At 41.1% G+C, this 22,640-nt stretch overlaps 1 protein-coding gene across 6 annotated transcripts in view; it reads left to right on the top strand.

Moving 5' to 3' along the window:
* Positions 1–22,640, top strand: part of LARGE1 (LARGE xylosyl- and glucuronyltransferase 1) — a 358,507-nt gene that overhangs the window by 299,187 nt on the left and 36,680 nt on the right. For all 6 annotated transcript variants that reach the window (XM_067559399.1, XM_067559395.1, XM_067559397.1 and 3 more), the window contains 2 exons: positions 4,023–4,178; positions 18,976–19,139. In XM_067559399.1, the coding sequence (XP_067415500.1) occupies positions 4,023–4,178; positions 18,976–19,139 (320 nt within the window). The remainder of the gene's footprint in view (positions 1–4,022; positions 4,179–18,975; positions 19,140–22,640) is intronic.

The raw sequence follows: 22,640 nt of genomic DNA, 5'->3' as shown, positions 1-22,640 counted from the left end.
GTTTTACAGACTAGGAAATTTATATACATAAAAGTTGAGAGATTAACCTGGGAGGCACTTGGTGGTGGAGTCAAAAGACCTGGGTTGTGTGTGTGTTCTTTGTTTGCATTGTGACCTAGGTCATGTTACTTAGGTCAAATCTTTAAAATATACATAACTAAAAATGAGATTCTTAAGTCCTTATTTAGGTGCCATAAATAAGTGGCTTGATTTTCAAAAGTGCTGGGCACCCAACAACTCCTGTTGACTTCAGTGAGTACCATCAAATGTTTGACATTTTTTGAAAATGGGATCACTTACTTAGTTGACTAAATAAGGACTTATGCTCCTACTTTTCAAATTTTCAGCCTTAAACTTTCCATTTCCCCATCTGTAAAACGGGGATATTATTTATTTACCTACCTCGCAGAATGGCCATGAGAATTAATTAATTAGGAATGTTTGTACAGATCTTTGTAAAGATAAATCTCTATGAACATGATCTATTACTATTTTCTGCCCCTTCAGCTTAGAAAGCAGAGAGTCATGGGGAAGAACAATATCCCTCTTGCTCTCTGGACCTCCCAATCTCCATAAAGCTCAGACAGGTTGAGAGATTCTTAAGATACATCAGTGGAGGGGAGAGGGATAGTAGTGAAGGAAATGTTTGGCATAAATATTTTCTGCAGAGAGAGAAGGTGATTTAGAAGAAAACAGGTACAGGCTTGTCTGCACAATGGGGTAATGCATGCTATGGGGCTGTGATTTTTAAAGCGCACTCATGTATTGTACTTTAATGGGTCTGTGTAAAGCCTCTGGTGCGCTTTAGGATAGTGCTTTTTGAAACAGTACTACATTAAAGTGCACTAGGGAACCTTCAATGGGCACCAGCAGGCTCTACACAGACCAATTAAAGCGCTTGAGGAATCACACCCTAGTAGAGCACATTATCCCACCATTTAGACAAGTTCTAAGAAGGTACCCAGAGAAAGAGTGTTCTCCTGGAGGGTATGTGTGTGCTCTGAACATCAGGTTTGAAATATTTAGTCTCCTGGAGAAAATGATGCAACTTAGAACTTCTTGGAGCAACTTGAAACCTAGGAAAGGTAGCTCAGATCTTTGTCTTTAACTGAGTTCCATGTAGTTAACTGTGTAAATTTTAGGCCAGACTTTAAGAACTGCAGCTCTGTTGTCTGTATGGATGTTAGAGCCAGGGTTGTAAGAGTAGGAGTTTGTGCTTGTATTATTATGCTACATTTCCTTTCTCACCCTCCTCCACTGCTGTATAGCATCTTCTGCTGTCTTCCGTCTCAGAGTTAACTGCATTTTCATAGTGTGCCAAATGTATAACAGATCAAGTGCTTTGGGACGAAAGATGTGGTATAAAGGTAAACTATCATTACAGTGTACTCTGCTTCACTTGGGCACAATATATTTGGATGTATTCCAGGGAACTGATTGAGCCTAATTTCAGTGAGTGGTAAAGGCTGCTGATTAAGTGGGATGGTATAAGTAGAAATTTAGATAGTGCCAAGTTGCTTAATGGTGATTAATCAGGTGTTAAATGGGTGTGGAATTCTAAGCTCTGATCTTTTAGGACATAAGTTGCTAAATAAATATTAAGAGGTATATTTTCCTTAGTTCTGAGGAGGCCTTGGTCAAGGATACCAGTGTTTATGGGGTGTCTAACCAAACAGTTCCAGACTATGGAATTTCCATACTATAGCTACAGGGTTTTTTCCACACCAGCAAAGCTTCAAAGTCCTGGAAATTGAAGCTCTCTCTTTTCACAATTTCTTTTAAAATGCTAGGAAATTAAAAGAAATAAGTGGGGGTGGAGAGAAGGAAAGCTAATACAATGTTAAAGCGTGGTTCCATCTTGGAAAAGGAACATGGCAAAAACGACATTTTGGGGTTCTATATTCATTGTCTCTTTCTAATTTCCAGCTCAGATTTGCTCAGCTTGCAAGTAAAGATTTATTTTTATTACTGCCCTATCCACCAAATTATCCTTAGACTCTTTAACAGTCAAAGTGAGTTGTAACCATATGATGCGCATCATCTCCACTCACAAAGGTTCTTTTAGCCACATTATGTCTTCAGCTATATCTGTGCAACCCCATTGTCTTCATATTATTCCCTCAGTGATGCCTGTTCCAATCCATGTAAGGTTGCACTGATACCTTTGGCCTCTAGAATCTCTGCTGTTGGTGATGGGTGCACAAGTTAGAAACAATCCAGCTTCAGTCTGAGCCGACGGTGAATTTGTGGGTTTAGCACTTAGAAAAAACATATTGTCTTCTGTGTATATTGTTAGGAATTGATGCTGGTGGTTAAGATCCTCAGGGCCTTGTGAAGCTTGCTATCCTTTTGTATTTTCAGGTATTGCAGGGAGTTCCATTAATCATGCTCCTTTTTAAATCACCCCTACCCTTTATTAGACCTGTTTTGTGCTTTTTCTAGTGTCCTGGACTTGGTTACATGGTTTCTTTCTGTCCTTTGACCAGTTGACATCTGCTTGTCCTTCTTGATAAAAATTCAAGTTTTCTGGACAGTAATCAATTCCATTCATCTTTATTCAACTCACTCCAGGCATCTTTGACATTTGTACACATAAAGAATCTTGATACACATTTCAAATCTGATCAGATCATGACCACCAGGTCCTTGACACTTATCAGCTTTTGCAGACACAATAACTTTTCAATTGCAGCAGCAAGAGACTCAGAGCTGGCATCTGCAGTTGTCTAGATTTGATATCATCACCCACATAGTAGGATAGAAGCATCATAGCTCTAGTATTCTGCTGCAATGTGACATAGTGTGTGATGAAGTAGATACGTCATTATTTTTATTTGAAGTGTTTCTTTAATTGGGAAAAGGTAATTTGCTTATTTCTAAATAAGTTTGTATCACTGCATATTTGGTCCTCTGAAACCTTGATTGGTTCAGTATGGCCAGGGAAGGAGTAAAGGTTTCCATGTCATAACAGAGGGTTGTTAGAACAACATTTACAGTGTAGAGATGCAGCAGCCACTGGTAGGCTAGCAATTGGCATCCACAGAAGTCTGTTGCAGATAACTGTGAGGGACACCACACCCTCATGTCATTACTTCAATGGACAAACAGGACTTCCGGAAGTCCCCATTTGGAAGTACTCCCAAAAGAGGTTTTTCTAAATCCCTTTGGAAATTACAGAAGAAAACTGAATACAAAGCATTCGTGTTTATGGTTAAAATATAATCTCCATAAAACAAAATCATTCCCAAGCCACTTCTGTCTCCTCTTTCTATTTTTTCAGGACTTTATTCTCAATTACACTGACAGAGTGGTGTGAAGTGGCCTTAACGTAAATGAGAATCAGACCCTTTATGTCTAGGGCACAGTTAAACCTAGGCCAATAAGGAAATCATCACTCTCTAGTAATGGCTAAATTACCTGCTGGCACTTGGATGTAAAGGAATGAGGCACAGCATTGCCATGCAACACAACAAAGATCAATCTAGTTCACGTGTAGCATCATCACCTAATGCATCTTTTTCAATTAGATTCAGTCTGTTTTGAGGGGCAGAAGGGAGGGTAAAGAGAAACAGAAATTAATTTCAGGATCTTTCTCTTTAATTCCCGATAAGTGAAGAAGCTGTCTGACATTAGACAATGAATCGTTTTCATCAGCTGGGACAGTTGCAGGGAAATCCCAGATCAAAGTTTATAGACTCATCTTTTTCTCCATCACACATCTCCCCTCATCAACATCTATAACATAACCGGTCCATGACTCCAGCCCTGCCAACATGCATGTGGTGTTGCATCATAAAGTGTAATGAGACACTCACACGCATATGCAATACATGGAAGATGTGGAAGGTATAAAAAGCATACAGTCTGAACAGTGCACGCTATTACTAATGGAATGTACCACAAAGCTTTCCCAATGAAAAGGCAGAAAGAGGTTTATGTTTGTGAAGGAAGGATACTGCAGATCTATAGAGCAAGATGGCATGCTGACAACAGGAATGTTCCCTTTTTGTTTTCCCTACCAGGTGATTCATTGGAACTCACCAAAGAAGCTGCGAGTGAAAAACAAGCATGTGGAGTTTTTCCGCAACCTCTACCTGACATTCCTAGAGTACGATGGGAACCTGCTGAGGCGGGAGCTCTTTGGCTGCCCCAGCGAGGCAGACGTCAACAGTGAAAATGTAAGTGGGAGATCTGAGGGTGCTTTTTAACACACAGACAATGAAGACCATTGGAAGGCTGATTGTGTGATTAAGAGACTGGACTGAGACTCAGGAAAAGTGGGCGCAGTTCCCTGCTTTACCAGTAACATCATGTGTGACCTGGGGTAAATCGTTTGCTCTCAATCTGCTTTAATTTCTGTCTGTAAAATGGAGATGATAATAATCCTGCCTTTCTCACACTGTTTAGCTGCCTGTTCTATTTAGGGTGGAATTGTCAAAAGTTTCTGAGAAATTTAGGAGCATAAGTTAAAAATCCGTGGGACTTGTGCTTCAAATTCCATTAGGCACTTTTGACAATCCCTCCCTTAGGGCTAAGATCTCTGGAGACAGGAACTGTCTCTTACAATGTGTTTATACAGTGCCAGCACAGTAGGGCCCTGAGCTCAGATGGGGCCACTAGGTGTTTCTGTAATGCAAACAATGAAGAAGGAATAAAAGCATCAAGAATGCTGTCTTTGAAAGTCAGAAATCTGCCTTTTATATATATACTGCATGATACAGCGTGAGTTAACCCAGGACTGTACAATTGTGCTATGAGGCTACAGGAGGTTTCTGCCACAGCTCAGGGCAACTGCACCTGTGTTTCCCTTCTGTGGTCTTGCAAGGGCACCACTCTAGGCTACCAAGCTATTACCTCTTTTGAGTGGAGACCCACATCTCTCTCCCTCCTGACCAGGGTTTTTCCAGGCTGCTCTGTGAGTTCCCCAGCAAGTCAGACTGCCACAACAAGCCTGCTTTGCTTTCCCCTCCACCGTTATAAACAGCATAATTGCCCACAGATGTAAGTTATCACACAGCCCTTTCTAAGCAAGCACATTTATTGTTAAGGTAAGAGCATTACAGAGAAAACATATTGAAAACAATAAAAGAACCTATGTGCCTGCTAATAAGCTTACCGAGATCACTCCAACGCCAATCAACGCTCTGATAGGAGTCAGCCCCTCAAACCTCACCATGTCGTTTTTTCTGTGGTTACAAGTTCATGATTGCCTTGGCTTAGCACCCTCATGACTCTGTGAGTCATTCCTGGGTCTCTGATCTTGTCCTCATGTAACAGGTCCCCTCGTCAGGGCAAAGCTTCAAAAGGCTGAGTTCTTGCATAACTGGAGGACTTATATTTGCTTATACCTCCCCTAGAGATTTCCTAAGAAAGTCACTTAACTTTAAAAGTTCATTCTTGTCTGGCACATTGTTTCAAATAGGCCTATGAAGCTTATAACACATCCCAGGGTTTTCATTAGTCATGTCTCCCCACTAGAGACTTTACACACAATCTCACAATAATACATAAGCATTTGCATTTTTAATACAATGAACTCCTAAGATACATATCTGTCAGTATCTTTTTAATAGCTATGTGCAGTACCCCTTCCTGGCAAACTACAGTAGCAGTGTTCTGAACTGCAGCACAATACTTACAAGCCAAATCTGCCAGATGAAGTGACTCCTCTGAGTATTGTTGAAATCAAGGACATTTATATACAGGATATGTGAGTGTGGATGTGATATCAATTTTTTTAAAGGTTGGAGGAAGCCTTTATATATGGATAGACACATGAACTTTCTGTGCAAGGCAGCCACAAGATAGTTCCGGCTAGATATCAGTTTCAGCTACACAATTTGAAAAGATAGAAACAAAAAGTAATAGCTCTTTATGGTGCTGTTTTAAGAAAAGGAGAGAGGGTCTTCTAAAATACATGAAATACTCTATATGAAAGTCAGTAAAGCAAAAACAGTACCACTTACACTTTACTAACCAAGAGACAAGAATCAGGCTTTAGTATTTTTAAGACATGGCAGTGTTCCCATTACCTCTATGGGTAAGTCAGTCATGGACATGCCACCGATAATTTTTCATCTAAAGCGCATCTAGATGCATTTATGCTGTACAGCCCAAAGCATGGCTGTTACACAGAGTAGTCATTTCACCTGCATATGGAGGGGATAGAGAATCAAAGGAAGTGGTGAGAAACTGATAAATAGTGGTGAGGAGAGACTGGAACAGAGAAGAGAAGAAACAGTGAAGGCAAAAATAGATGTGGAGGGGAAAGGTCAAATCAGAAGAGGAAAAATCTTGGAGAGAGAGACTTTTAGAGAATAAAATGAACTGAAAAGTGTTACAAGGTCACTGAAAAGCTGAAGAACAGAGGCATCAAGATGTAGAAGGAAAAATGGAGGATAAAAAGAGAGAGATTAAAAAAAACAAGGGTCACATATTAAGATACATATTTTATATATAAAGTTTGTCAGATGCAATGTCTTGAATCTCTCTGATTTAATAGTATGTGATTTTTATAAAGGTCACATGGCATGGCAAAGCAAGCATGTACGTCACGTGTTTTGTGATGCTGTTCTTAGGACTCACGCAGCACCTGTGGTCCAGTATGGTATTATCCCAGCATGATTCACACCCCCTTGTCATGTTTTATTGCTTAAATAAAGCTGGGGGATGGAATTATGCTGAGATGATGATACTCCTGGTGGACTAGAAGGCTTTGTGTGCAGCCGGGTGCTTGTCATTGTATCTCCCTGTTCTCTGTAATACCTTGGTAAACTGATTTATTCCAGAGATTGTGCTGGTGGAGTACAGAGAAAATGTACATTTTAAGTGCTGAAATAGGCAGTTCAGAGAGTTTCAAATGGCACGTTTTACTGAGCTTGTAGCTGGTACATAGATACTGATAGGTGACTAAGCAGGTACACCTGCCATGACACTAGACTGCTTTAAGACTACCGAGAGCTAGATGATCACTAATCCCTGGAACCCTATTTGTGATAATTTACAAGAGCACTCTGTCACTCACAATCTGGCTTTATCAAATGCCACTCTTAAGACCCCAATTCAATATGCAAGCTATTACGGTACTGTAATTTGATACTTGTAATGGTGATGTGTTTAGAATGTAACTTTTAATCAAGGTATCTTGTTTGGAATGCAATATATAATTAGGTTCAATAGTTTATACTATGGGCCTGATTCCCAGTTACACTAAGGCTCCTTTGCAGCCCTCTGGCACTCTGAAAATGGCCTTAAAAAAGGTAAAGATGGCCTTAAAAAGGGTATAATTGTATTTATTCCTGCTTTACACTGCCAGGGTGGTGTAAAGGGACTTAGTTCAAATGATAATATGCCCCTATATCTCTATCTATGTGCAGATAAATTAACTCATATTTTCTCCTCTTTTTTTAACTGTTTGTTAAAGACTCATGGGGCCACACTGAAGTAAACGTGGCCAAATGTGGTCCTGTGCTTAGTGGTTTTTTCTAATCAGTATTGGCGCTTCAGCTGCACCAAATAGCAGGGACATTGTGAGTCTGGAGTTTCAAGCAGTACATGCTCCAGTGTGGGTTAGAACCTGTGAACATGAAGGGGAGGTGGTCAATAGGATGTACCCACAGGTTCATCATGATGGCTGGGAGCTGGAACCTAGAATACCAGACCCAAAAGCCAGAAGTACAGGGATACCAGAGTCTGGGAACCACTGGCTTAGGTCATAGTGATCAGTGTATTGCACCGAGAAAAAATTATAAGCATCTGTGCATGCTTCTGTGCATGAGCTTCCTTTCCATTTATAGCTGTTGTGCTGTCAAATTGCTGCCAGTTGCAAACAGAGCTGATACCTTTTTTATTGGCATCACGCAACACATGGGGTGACAGCTTTACCTTCCTCTCCGTGCAGAACAGAATGTGATCACGGCGCTCATAGTTTTTGGGTGTCATGTACAGGTGAGTCGGTAGAAGTCATTACGGTCTTCCATCTCTAAAACTAGCCTGCCTAACATGGCAACTGGAGCAAAGGAAACCCTGTGAAGTTACCATCACCTGGTGCGTTGGCATATGTCAATTGTCATCTTAGTACGCAACAAAAGAGAAAGATTTAACGTTTTTTAATGAAGTCAAATTTGGATCCTCCCAGCTTGCAGGAAGAGGCTGTTTCAGCTGTGACAAGTGCACAGATGGTGGTGATTTTCAAGGAAGAAAAAGCAAGAACCTGGCTTGTGTGACTTTGGAGCTCAGGTTGGTGGAAATGTTCATTGGTGGCTGCTGCTGCATCACCATGATTACAAATACCTGGATGAAAATGCTTGATTTAGATGAGTCAGTCATTGCCTTGCTCCACTGTTCTTCCTCTGACTTTTTCCACACACAGAAATGAAGTGAGTTCCTTGGGTCAAAGGACCTTTCAGTTCCATTAGTACAACTGACAACACAGCAAAGGATGTTTGAGGGTCTGGCCCCGTTCCCACAGTGGAGATCAATGTCACACAAAGCTGGAATAGAAGGGGAGGCTGCAGGTCAGAAATGAGGTGAATTACAAGAGATCCTTGCCCCATCTGCAGAGAAACAGCTGGAGGTGCATTTCAGGGAGCTGATCATACTATGCTTGCAGTGGAGCCAGTGCCATTAATCCCCTTCATTTTCATGGGCAATAAAAGAAAAATCAGAATGAACGTGCTCTCCTGTACTGATCTGTGACTGTAACATGTGGATGGGAAATTGAGTCTGAGCCAGAGCATACTGGAAAGGCTTCCATTGACTTCACTGGGCTTTGGATCAGGCTGTGAAGCACTCTGTCCCATCTGTTTCATGCTTTTTTCCACTTCTGCCTGCCTCCCACCCTCTTTTTTTTAATGCAAGAAGCAAATTTCAGGGAAACCATAAAGGCAGTGCTCACAATAATCTATTTATGAGTTTTCTCTTGTGTTTAATGTTTATGTCCAGCATTTCATACTGAAGGACCTACTTGTAAAGCTTCAAATACTTGAGCAGTATATTTAGTGTCCTAATGTGACTCCATAGATAAGGCTGCAAGACAGGATATAATATCCACTATGAGCCTGATTTTGGCACACGGACACAAGCACTCAACCTTTACACTGTCTCATAAAAGCTCCTTTCCGCAGACAGTTTCTCATGAGGAGTCTCTGCCAAATGGGGATTTTTTTTCTTTTTAAGCGTGAGATGCAGTGGGACAACCCATATTTATGAGACCCAGGGCCTGATTCAAAGCCCATTGAGATTCCAGGGAAGACTCCCATTGATTTCAGTGGACTTTGGATGAGGCCCTTCTAAAAGAATTTCCCAAAAAGTAAATAAAAAAACCAGCAGCATTTTTTCAAACGATTTTCTTTTTGGCCCTTCACAACAGCAACAAACTTGATGTAAACCACTCTAAGTAGCCCTCACTGAGAAGTGCTGAGTAGGACTGTTTTTACCAAGTTGGAGATGTAAAGGTTTTAACTATTAGCAATAATCTCTGCGTGTATTGTTATAATTGTCATCAGGGGAACTGGTGAATGTTGCAAGTCATGCCCCACCTCACGTAAGTTTTCTTCTTAAAAAATGAAACATGTCTAAAAATTAATTGGAAAGACAGCTTTCAAACCAAACAAAAGGACCTCTGTCTTATAATCAGATCGATGCAGGAAAAACTCCTCTGCCTGTGTAGCATTCCAGCCTGGGAACAAGCGTCAGCACTAATGGTAAGCTTGGGGTTTAGGATTTGTCATAATGGAGTTTTTTCCCAGAAATCATAAGTTATTTGAGGCGGTTATTTGAGGCTTTCCCCAGCTGTATCCTTGCCTGATCATTGGTCACAATTATTATTACAGATGGGGTAGTACTATCACCTATGATTAAGGTTGCCTGACATTTCCCTATATGAGACCCTGTTTTCAGTTGCTTATAACTTTGCCAAACTTTAACTGTTTGGGCTGAAATTTTCCATGCTGGATGTCTGGCTCAGACTGATATTTTTGGAAAATGTCAACTAATACAATTCAGCCATTTCTGAGAATAGGCTAGGGAAAAATATATTGTTTTACCTGTGGTAAAAAAACATAAAAGTCTGATGACTTTTTCTTTGAGGCATCTTGCATAGGAGCAGGAACTTGAAATTTGGTTGGGGGAAGGCCTTTTCCTTAGGGACGTGCCTTTTGCCATCTCCATGAAAATCAGTTCAAATTTGGCCGAGTTATCAACCTTTGAAAAACCACAGTTTGCACATGCTTAGTAGAGACTTGCCAGAGTTTAACAAATAAAATCCCTGAAGATTCTATCCTCAGTGTGCTGAGCTTCTCACGGCTCCTAGCACTGACAAGACTGTGCATGTGCCATCCCCACAGAGTGGGAAATGATAGCAGGGAGCCTGGATAGAGGAAGATGAACTGGATGCTGTGGGGTGGGAAGGCAGGGACTGGGAGCCACAGAAGTGAGGGGAGTCTGGGACTGGTTGGGCAAGGTGACTGGAACTAGGGATGAGTGGGGAGGAGGAATAGAATGGGGGAGAGAAGACACATCTGACAGAGAATCTGGGTTGTGGAGTGAGAATTGAGCCTTGTTGGAACAAATAGACTGGGACAAGGAGTTGAGGAGTAAGTGCAGGTAAGAATGAAATTGGATGAGAAGCCTGGGAAGGGAGATTGGGACAGGAAATCAGTGTGTGTGGAGGCAAGGAGGGAGACAAATTGAAAGAAGAGCCAGAAGATGAGCCCTGGGACTTGATGGCCAAGGAGACTGGGGACAAATTGGAGCAGGAGAGGAGAGACAGAGACTGGCTGGGCAAGGATATTGAGACCAGGAGTGAGAGGGGAAGATTAAGACTCACAGCAAGCCCAGAGAGGGAGAGTAGGAAAGGTAGGGCAAGGAGATTAGGACTGATATGAGACGCCTGAGGAATGGAGACTGGGATTGGGTAGGTAAGGATAATGTGAGGAAAAAACAGGATTGGGACAGACAAAGATTGGGGGGAAGTAGCAGAGCCATCAAGCTTGTGTGGAAGGGGCAGAAGATTCTGTACCTGTAGAGTACACTCCCCTCCGGAGCCAGGAACGGAACCCAGGAGTCCTGACTCTCACCATTCCCTTGCTGGCAGCAGACAGCTGTGAAACCCTCTGGCAAAGTGTGTCTCATCCCCCCTCTAGTGCTGGTCCGTGTGAAGGAGGACCACTTACTATTGATATCTTACTCCTTTAACTCAAGTGGCAGAGGTCTGTGTGGTAGATCTAAAGGTTCCCACCCTGCAGATGAGCCCTGTGGGTGTCAATATGATGCCAGATGATAGAATTTCTGGGGGGTGGGGGGGTGTTTCAGTTTCCTTTTATGAAATTACACACAAAAAAGCTATGTTCAAAGAACATTAGTAAGGCTACAAAGTCAAGCACTTAATGGGGAATGCCATGATTAAGGTTGCCTGTGCATATTGTGCATATGCAATATGATACAGTCTTTAACAACACGATCACATGGCTGTTTTGTCCACAGGACCTCAATCTAAGTATAAGCAGGGGGACCATAGGTGGCTACAAGAAACAGAAGCAGGAGAGCACACAGTAGCAATGAGACAATTATGGTCAGCATAATAAGCAGCAGTCACAGCTCACCAGCTGCCTCGCCATTGTTCTTACTTTTACTTGTTACTCCTAGCCATCCTGTTCACCTCTCCACAGGGAAAGAGAGAACAGAATCTTAGTTCTGTTGTAAGCAAGGTAACGGTAGTTAAAGCGCCATATGGTGGTAAAAGTGGTGATGTCCTATCAACACTAGTGCTCCCACCATTGCTACCAGCAGTGGAGCTGTGCCCTAACCAGCTGGAGAAAAGGGGGTGCTTTGGGTAAGAGTGCAGGACCGCACCATGGCTGCAGAGAAGGTGTTTCTAGGCTAGGGGTAGGCAAGGCTATGACTTCGTCTCCTTTTGCATGCCAGAATGGCTGCACTGGGGAACACTGGCTACTTCTGACACATACACAGGATAATGATTCCTGACACTGCTGTCAGTTTCATTGAAGGCATAATTTGACTCATCGTATATACGCAAAATTTATGATAGTGTGGGAGGAATAAAGGTTTCATTGATGTGGGATTAGACTGGCTTTATCACTAATCAGTGGAAAAACCAGAAGTGCATTACGTAGATCGTCGCAAACAAGGGCAAGTAAATGCTTTCGCCATCCCACGCTATCATCTGTTTTACTTATGCTGCATTACAGAGAGCAGTTAATGTAGACATTTTTTAAATGCTACACACTATGGGTTAAGTTGTCTACTGGTGTAAATTGGTGCAGCTGCATTGACGGGAATGAAGCTGCACCACTTAAGGATGGCAGACAGTTTGGTCCTGTGCTGATATTTTTTTGTCTCCTCTTCCCAACTGCAAAGCCAATCTGCCTTTGCACTGGGAATCTTAAGTGTACATGCTTTGGAGTGAGTTAGGGGGGTTAGATACAAGCTCAGTTCCCTGCTCTGCCACAAACTCTCTATGTGATTTTAGGCAAGTCCCTTACATTTTGTTCACACTGACACTAATTCGAATTAGGCGCTACATCACTTGCAGAGGTGGTCTTATTAATTCGATTTTACAGGCACCTTAATTCGAATTAACAGTGGCGCCAGTGTAAATGCGGGAGTAATTAATTCGAATTAAGGGACTTTAAATCGAACTAAGTCCCCAGTGTGAACCAGGCCTATGTCTCTCTCTGTCTCAGTTCCCCATCTATAAAATGGGGATTATAGCACTGCCCTTCCTTACAGGGGTGTTGTAAAGATGAATGCACTAAAAGATTGTTTAGATATTGTGGTGGGGGAGGTCATATAAGTACCTAAAACAGAGGGAAGAAAATGCAATATTAATACATTTCTAAAAATGATTTAAAATTTTGTTACAGAATTGTGTTATTTTAAACCTTGTGAGCCAGGTTAGATACCATTAGGAAGCCGGGTTTTACTCCTCTCCACTATGGTACAAGCAGGTGTTTCTAGCCTGAATGGTCATGAAATATTGGAGTTTAAAATAGCACTAATCCCAGATGGAATACTGGCAGTCCTAGATGTTGGACATGCATCATTTTGGGGGAAATTGCACATATTTTTGAAGGAAGTCTATATTTCTGTGGCATGTCAGTTTAAGAAAAAAATTTGGTTGAAGCTGCTCGGAGATTTGAAATGTTAGAAACAGTCCGAGGAAGATGGGTTGGTGGGCAGAGCATGGGTTTGGCAGTCAGAGGTGTATGGTATGTGCAGTTTATCATGATTCTGCCCTTTATCACACAGATAGCAAGCACCACCCATGTGGATAAATATATAGGCAACTAGTTCTGGGAAATTATGGGGATTTATGGTAGAATTCAGTGAGCTGCTTAAAAGATACTGCCTGGGCTGCTTGTGCCTGTCAGTCCAGCCCTGCCTCAAAGGCCACTTTCCCTGAGCTTAAGTCAGTTCACATGCCACAGCTGACTGCCCAGAGAAGTAATTTAGCAAATGCATTTTATTTTTGGATCTGTCTGTCTCTTTGTTTTGTGTCTTGCATCTCACACTCCCTCCGCTCACTGCCATTTTCATTTCTGAGACATGTAACATGCAGACGCTAATGAAAGCACTTGCTGCCTCCAACCATGGATTCTCTCCAGAGAATAGCTGCTATACACAGGGTGAAAAGAACATGGCTTTTAAACTGTAGGATTCTTCCCTGGAGGTAGCATTCCCTACATGGTCAGTGGCCAGTAGCCTTAGAGCAAAAGATTTTGTGGGGAGGGAGAATATCATGTTAACCAGATGTTCTCAATTGGGAAATACATGCTGTGATTCTAAGCGAAGGAAGTTGTGCTATACTAAGTTTATTATATGTATAATGGAGATGCCACTTTTTCAACTGTAGCAGGTATTAAGCCCTTCAAATTTTGGTGGTGCACTATGTTCAAGTCAGGGGCTGTTTGCATAGATCTGCCAGTATTCCCATTATAACCCATTCTTTTCATGGATGTATAACATGGCTGCAAACATTCAAACAGGCTATATATTCTCAGCTTGTACATACTGAATATACACTGAATGTAGATATGGATAAGATTGTGTCATTTGAGAAATAGCATGACAAAAAATAATGTAAAGCCAACTCCCAGTGGGGCAAAATTAAGGTTGTACATGCAACCTTACCTTAGACAATTTGCTGGCTTTTGAGTCCTTAACTGTGCATCCTTAATAGTCTCTTAACATACTTTATTTTAATGGGATGTGTGTGCGTTCACATGCATTATCTTTGTGTGCCTCTATGTAACAAAACAACAAAGAGAGAGATAAATACCCTTAAACATGAACCAATCAGCCATTGTCATCTGTAACACAGTAGTGGGTAAAAAGCCATCTGGAAGAAGGAAGTAATAATACCCCCATGTTATATGTGGGGAATTGAAGCACAAAGAGATTCAGTGACTTGTCCAAGGTCACACACACAGTTTGTGGCAGAGCTGGGAATTTTAACCCAGATCTCCTGACCAGCACCTTCACCAAAACATACTCATAAGTGGCTGAATTCAACCCAGAGACTCTGCCTGGCTGCTTTGCCTAGAACTGGAATTTGCATGGCTTCTAAGGGTTTGGGCTTGTCTTTTCAAAGGACACTCTATACTTGAATTTGTTTTAAATTGACGGATGGGGCATCCCTTAGGTATTATCACCTGCATTTTCTTTCTATCTTAAAAATAAAAAAGCTAAGAGTTTTTTCTACTCCTCTACTGTGTTTTATAAAGGCTTTTATAAAGCTCAAAACAATACTACCAAGTTTGTGAGGCGCTCAGATACTACAGTAACAGGGACAATATAAGTACCTTAGACAGAGAGAGAAAAATTTATTTGGGCCCTCCTCTCCCCTCCAGCCTCTCTCTTCACTCCACACATACATCTACCTCCCCATTAAGTTTCAGCTTAGATTTTCCTGCTACTTGTCACCAGTAAACCCAATCTTGCAGAGCCTGGGAAAGATCATGTGTGTAACCTCCCTTCCTCTCCCCAAGAAGTGCATGAGAGAGAGAGCAATGAAACAATGAGATTACTATACACAAAGGTTCAGATCCTCAAAGGTATTTAGGAGCCTAACTCACATTGATTTCAGTGGGAATTAGGTACCTAAAATACCTTTGAGGATCTGGGCCAGAATTCTGGCAAATGCACACAATAAATAGATCAAAAAGAGATTTTTCCCCTCTAATCTTTTTTTGTTGCATAGTCCTTGGTTCTACTTGTAACACTACTAGGTCCAAAATGTGATTTTCAACCTGACAGCATCTTCTTAATACTTGTTTTAATTAATTAACTTTTAACACACTGTAGTTATCAGCTATTTGTTGTAAATTGGCAATAGTCTGGACTTCCAGAAAAAAGAACACCCAGTAGATACATAAATGGGGATTTCACTTCCCAAACTTTCTTTTTTCAGCTTTTGTCATTGGCAGTTGCCAGAGAAGATGGGTGTTTTTGATGGAACATCAGCCAGCAACCTTCAAGAGGCTGGTTTTCTTTGCTTAGTTATTTGGCTTTGGAAGATGTCTGCAGAGTTGCAGTGTGGCTGGTGCTCGTTGTAGCAATTTCATTTTAAAAACAAAACATGTCACTTGAAATAGGTTGGATAAGAGAGGAATCTGATTGGCTAATAAGCTTTCTGAACATCTCCCACAAGTAACTTTTACTGACTATACACTCGGTAGGTGGATGTAGGCACTTGGCCTTTTACCTCATAATGGGCTAAATCCTGTTAGGATGCTGAGCATTCTGGCTGTGATCCACTAAAGAACTTAGTCACGTGCTTAACTGTAAGCCTGTGTGAGTCCCATTGACTTCAGTGGGATGATTCACGTACTGTATGTCAGCATATGTGCAATGTGCCCAGCCATCTGTTGGTGTCATCATCAGCCAGGTGGAGAGCCAGTAGCCTGCCATCAAAATATGTCAGTGGGCACTCATCAAAGATATGCGACATTGTCTGAAGTTGACCGCAGCTGCATGGCAGGTCATTAGAAAAACGCCATTTAAAGAGATTGGCCATAGATTTTGCCCTGTCCTGTTCAAAACCGGTTCAGAGATGACCACAGGTGCCTGGCAGATCAAAAGCTGGTGGACAGATGGTTGGGTCAGTGACAAGAGAGTGATGAACGACTGTCATCACTGACTACTCGTTGTGCCAAGCAGATTCCACCGTCCTGTCCTGCGGAGGCATAAATGACCATAAAGGGCACCTAGAAGACAGGCAAGTTAGTGGATGCTTAAAGAGGTCTGTGTACAAAGGCAGGTCGCTAGTCTCATGGATCTTTGTCAGCAGCATGACAGAGGCCTTCACATACTTAAAATTAAGTTTCTGTGGAAGCGTTTGTTGGATCAAGGCCAGAGTACTCAGCACCTTATAGGATTGAGCCCAATACATGGGGCATTTCTATATATCAGGTCATATGTTATTGCTTTCCTGACTATGTGTTACTCTGTAATTACAGCATCTATGCAGTTTTCTTGCAGATTCTAAGTACTAATAACATGAGGAGTCAAATTATGGCTGCGCCTGTATGAATGACCTGGGAGGAGGAGAGGACACAAGGCATCCCTTTGATTCCCTCCTCCAGGGTGCTAAAGCTGGAGGTAGCCAATTTTGGCTACTGGCATTGGGGAATACAAAGGAGAGCCTCTGGGACTGTCATCATTACTTATTGACTCAGGGGCCATGTCTGGGCAGAGCGGGAACAAAGACATGTCTCCACCGTGCACTGGGAAGTACAGGAGGAAGAGCAAGCTACACCTTGCCTATAGGGTGTAGCAAGTTCCGCTGTTCACTGCACTTGCCACCAGTACCCTTGGTGGTTTTATGACTTCCCTGGTGATAACACTGGAGCATATTAAATGCTGTCTCTTCCTCAGTGCTCAATAGAGCCCATAGCTGTACATTAACCCCAAACGTTATTCTGGACCACATAATTAAGTCTTTATATCCTTTTAGCTTAGAACCTTGAAGGAATCTGATAATTATGCAGTGACTGCCTAGTTAATAGCTGCTGTGCAATTACAAATTTATATCCTGGTCATTTGTAAAATAAAGCAAAATCCTAAGGTATCTATAGGAAATGCTCTGTGACTATTTCTTTTAACCATTTAAACTTCAGGCTGATTGGGGGTTCTAATAAGGAAATATGAATGTTTTTTTACAAGGGAGGAAAAGAAAAACAAATGAAGATATTCCATCTAGTCACTCTTCCAATTTTGTTTTTTAATTAAAAAATTATTTGAATGTATTTGGGGGAAATGAAGTGAAAGAGTCTCTGCTGCATGGTGGTTTGAAAAGCGAATGGATGAAATGCCAACAAAACATAAAAGAATTTCTCATTCTTGTGAGGCAGAACTGACCTAGACTTCCATGGGAGTTTTGCCTGAGTAAGGACTGCATGATCTGGACTATAGTGTTTCTAAAAGTATTCTCTCTTGAGGAGTATTTTCAGAGCTCAGTGAAGCTTTTAGAGCCTGACCCAAAGCCCAATGAAATCAAAGGGAATCTTTTCACTGACTTCAGTGGGCTTTGATCAAGTTGTAATCGCAGATTATTCAGGAGATTGAAGAGTGATATATAAAAAGGTACCACTAATTATTCCAGCAGGCAGCAGAGGGAAACATACCGCTCTATGTTTCATCATTGATGTCAACAATTATGTTTACATCTCTGAACACAGCATATTTGCTGCTGCTGCAGAGTCAACACAGGTGACCTCTCTCACCTTTTAAAAATTTGCTTCGTTAAAATAGTGAAGCTTTTTTAAATACTCTTGGCCAAAAAAAAATTTTTTTTTTTAAATGCTTGTAAACCACAGGCAAGCCATTCATCACTAGAGCATATCCATTTTAAAATGACTTGCACGTTGGCCTAATTTGTATAGAAAAGTCCTATAAAATTGAATAAAGAATGACAGCCTTGCATAAGTTTTTTAGATCATTCTATGTAATTTATTACAGAATTATATCACTTTTGTAGGGCAGTTTATAAAAGGTATAAAAAGGCTATCATTCTTTATTAAATTCTAGAGTTCTTACGAGTAATTACTATAGAACCCTGTTTTAATTTCTGTGGCACCCTAAAGGTGCCAAAGTCCTTATTAAATTCTATAGGACTCTTCCATAAAGGCTAATGCTTGGATGTGTCTTTTTAAAAGAATGTTGTTTAAATATTCAGTTCAGTTTGTTTGTTTTTTAAAGAATTTGACAGAGGAGTGGAATGGGGCTGGATCATGGTGGCTTGGCAAACTTTTCTGTTCCAGAATCTAAGCTTTCTCTTTTTTTTCTTTTAGAGCGTCCATTTTCAAAAGTGACTAGTGATTTTGCATGTTGTTTTTTTTTTTTTTTTTTGGATGCCTATCTTGACTTTGAAGGGGCCTAAAATTCATAAAGTGCCGAGCACCTAACTTCTGAAAAACAGGCTCCTTAAAAGTATTTCAGGTTGGGCACCCCCAAATCACTAGTCCCACTTAAAAATTTAAGCCTACATCTTTAACCATTGTACTTGCTAAGAAAATCTTCAGTGTGAAACTAACATAGATCAGTGCAGTGATGTCTGTCTGAGTCTACAGACAGTGTGAAACATTAGTTCTGAGAGAGCTGTGAACTGCCTTATTCATTTCATCAGCATGATAACTCTGAAATGTAATGATAATTTAAATGCCAGTGTTGATGGCTGTTTCACTACTGGTCAAAGAATCACACACAAAAAAAAAACCCAAACAAGGGACAATCATACTATAAAGGTCTGGCCAATCTATTGTAAGTGCCTTCTTTTGGCACCTTGTTCTGTGACTCAAGGAGGGGAGGCTTGGGAGAGTATCGCTACTTTTTTCTCCCTCAATTCAACCTGTGGTTCAGTTGTGCCAAGACTGGAGCCCCAGAACTCATTATTCTCCATGGTTTGTGATAGGAAATAAGTAGTACAACACCTTTATGTCCGGTGTTTGTTTACAGCTTCAGAAGCAGCTGTCCGAGCTGGATGAGGATGACCTGTGCTACGAATTTCGTCGGGAGCGCTTCACCGTCCATCGCACTCATTTGTATTTTCTACATTATGAGTACGAGCCTGCCTCAGACAACACTGATGTAACACTGGTGGCTCAGCTCTCAATGGACAGGTAGGGAAAGCCCTTTTGTTCTATAAGGAAATCAGAAACAGTGAATGTCTCCTACAAACTCCAAGAAGCTTCCCAGAATTTCAGCAGTGCCATGCATTAGAGAGAGGAGAATGACGTTTTAATTGTGAAAATGGGGGACCAACACTCTTGAATTAAGAAGAGTGCAAGTAGGTGTTGCACAAGCATCCCCTATTCATCTATGCCAGGAACTGAGGTGCACTGGGAGAGCTGCATGAGAAGCTGAGATCTGGATTAACAGAGGTTGCTACAACTCATGACTGTGGGGCATGGTTTATTTATTGTGATTTATAACAACTTATAAAATTAGGAGAACTGTGTGTTGGATGTTAACACAATACAAGAGCTGGTCAAAATTCTCAGCACAAAAAAGTGTCCCATTTGCAAGTGCAGTTTCCTTGACACTTACATTTTCCAGGTGAAAATGTCAATTTCAATCATTTTTTAAAAAAAAATTTAATCAGGGGAATTGAAACAGAAAATATTGTTTCTAGTTGACATTTAGAAATGGAACATTTTTTAATTTGAAATGTCAGTTTGAAATAATAAAATGTTCTTTCAACATCTCAGATCGTTTCTTGAAAAAAAATTAAAGTTTTCATTTAACATTGATGGTTTGAAACTTTTCAGAATTTATCGTTCTGCTCAATTTTACAATATTTCAGTTTTCTATTCTGAAGTGGAAACTAATTTCCCGAGGGATGAAAATTCCATTTGCTGACTTGCCAGAACATAGTACTTGTCTTGTTTAATTCCAGCAATTGCAATTAATGGCCCCCTTTCAGAAACATAAAAATTCATATTAAAAACAACATCAAAGCCCACCCCAAAATCAAGCACTTTTAGGGTACTTTACCTAAGTCAGTCTCCATTTTCCTGCAACCTTTTAGTCTGAATCTGCAGCGAAGCCTCACTCTGGCTGCTTATCAGAATGTGTTACAAGAGGGGGAAAGCACCAGTTTAATTTGAACAGGCAACTGATGCTGCATTAAGTGGAGCACATACAGAACGCAATTTGACACATGCACGACACCTCTTTTGCTCCAGTGGAAGATCAGGCACTATTCCAGGCAGGACCAAAGGAATTCAGATCGACAAAACATTTGTAGGATATTTTAAAAATAAATACAGTCTAATAAAAGCAGCACCATTTAGCCACCTCCAGTTCTCAGCACTGTGTTCTGCACATTCAGCTATGATTTGCCATGCTCACCAGAGCTTCATGTATTGATTTTTAATTTAAGAAACATTTCTTATGTGTTCGCAAACCTTTGAGTAAAAAAACCAGGCTCTGAGTGAATGCCATAATAAATTAGTAAAGCTGGTATGTGTGTGTTTTCCCTCCAGAATTTAATTCAAAAGAATGAGGCGCAGCTCTATGCCATTTCACTGGCAATGATGCAAAGTCTGATCATCTGTTCTGGATCCTCACTGGGACACACGTTTCATTGATAGACAGAGCTGCACGTTTTTATTCAGAAAGAATATCCCTTCCTATGTGGTGCAGGAAAAATCCTTCCATGCTTCATTGGTGTGTTGTTATAAGTTATTGATTTGGGTTGAAAATACTCTTTCAGCTGTAATCAATAAATAATATCATACCAAAGAAGCATTTAGCTGTTTTATTTTTTCCTCATGTCTTTCTGTTGCTGCCTTTTTTATCTTCTTTAGCTGCTTTTATTAAGCTCCTCTGTAGCAGTTACAGAGATTTGTGAATAGTGTCTGAGATAGAGACAGACATACGTAAGTGATGTGCTGTATGGTATACACCTGCATTATTCCTTCAAACTATTGTCAGAAGAAAAGGGAAACCAAGTCAGCAACTATTAGTGTCTCCAGATCTAGTCCCATTGGGGCTAAGATTGACATGATTGCAGTGACAGGTTTACGGATGTTTGTTATGCAGGCCGGAGGGGCGTGCGGGGGATACATTTTAGGAGTTCAAAATAGATGCCCACAGAAGGAGGCACATTCATTGGTGTTTGTTACTTGTTATATGTTGTGTTTCAGACTGATGTGTTCTCTTCTGGACATCGCTTGACTGCACCACTAGCTATGCAAGTGTTATTTGAGGAGTATACCTTGGCAGCTAGATGCCTTTTTAAAGCATTGTCTGTCCTTGGCATTCATCTGTCAGAGGCAGTTGTGGCAGTGAAAGCCAGAAGTGTGGACAAAGAAAGCCACAATTGGCACCAGTTGAGTTTACTGCTGCTTGAAACCGGAATAAGAGGAAGTAAAATAGGTAAAAGGATTCCTAAGGGGGAAGTTGATCACAAGGAAACAACAACAAAAGAATTACAGTAAAATCCTCTTGACTGACAAAGATCCTGTTGAAAACAAACATATACCAACTGAATGATCATCTTGTTTTCTCAGAGATTACATTGTGCTGGGAGATATTTACATCATGAATTGCTTTGACAGTAAGCATTGCACAAAGCAATTTTTTGAAAACCCAGAGAAACTTTATTTCTTGTTTTAGAAGCCATAATCTGTAGATTTTAAGGCCAGAAGGACCAATTATGATCATCCAGTCTGATCTCCTGCATAACACAGGTCATAGAATTTCACCCAGTGATTCCTGCATCAGGACCAATAACTTGTGTTGGATCTGAGCATGTCATTTAGAGAGACACTACAGAGTTGGAAGTATTACGCCTGGGGAAATTCTGTAACTAAAATATAAAAATTCTGCTCCGAAAATTAAAAATTCTGTGCACTGTATTTTAAATTCTGCAGATTTTATTTGTCAAAATAACACAATATAATCACACCAGTTTCAATTATTTTGGTAATTTATTTCAAAATACCTGTCATCAAGAATGTCAGTAACAACACAGACAACAAAAAAGATTCAGGAAATTGTTTTTGACAAATAGATTCCTCACTAGGCATATTAATACAGAACTTTGAGTAATAATTCATTTAAACTACAATACAGAAACATACTTCCCGAACCCTTCAGAAGCTGTGCAAAGGCTTAGGGGAGTCAGGGGTAACAGAGGAGCTGAGGGAGAGGAAAGTAATTGCTTGGAAGGAGCTTGGGAGTGAATGTGGAAAATGATTTGGTGTGGCTGGGAGAAGTAAGGAACCGGGGTTTTTTTGGGGGGAGGGATTGTTAGGGAGTTGGGGAGCCTCCGCCATGCATACCCTGGCTGACCCCAAGCCTCTCCCATTCAGTTAGGCACATCTGCCCCTGTTCCCGTGTATCCCTGCACCCTCACTCTCCATTCAACCAGGCATATCTGCACGTCCCCATGGGACCCTGCACCTCCACTCACTCCTGTCCCCATGTTTTCCTGCACCCCCACTTTCCATTCATCCAGACATAGCTGCCCTCATACCCATATATCCCTGCATCCTCCTCCCCATGGTCCCCGTGTGGCCATGCATCTCCATTCCCATTCAGCCCCTGGCTTAGTGTTGTCATCCCACTAGCTCCTGTGCCACTCTGTCCTCCCCACTAGCACTTATGAACCCCAG

Source organism: Emydura macquarii, unplaced genomic scaffold (genome assembly GCF_026122565.2).
Source record: "Emydura macquarii macquarii isolate MOO-44397 ecotype Brisbane River unplaced genomic scaffold, CSIRO-AGI_Emac_v2 contig_2205, whole genome shotgun sequence".
Lineage (NCBI taxonomy): Eukaryota > Metazoa > Chordata > Testudines > Chelidae > Emydura > Emydura macquarii.
Note: the sequence above shows the minus strand (reverse complement) of the source record. Positions and strands in the feature narration are given on the sequence as shown.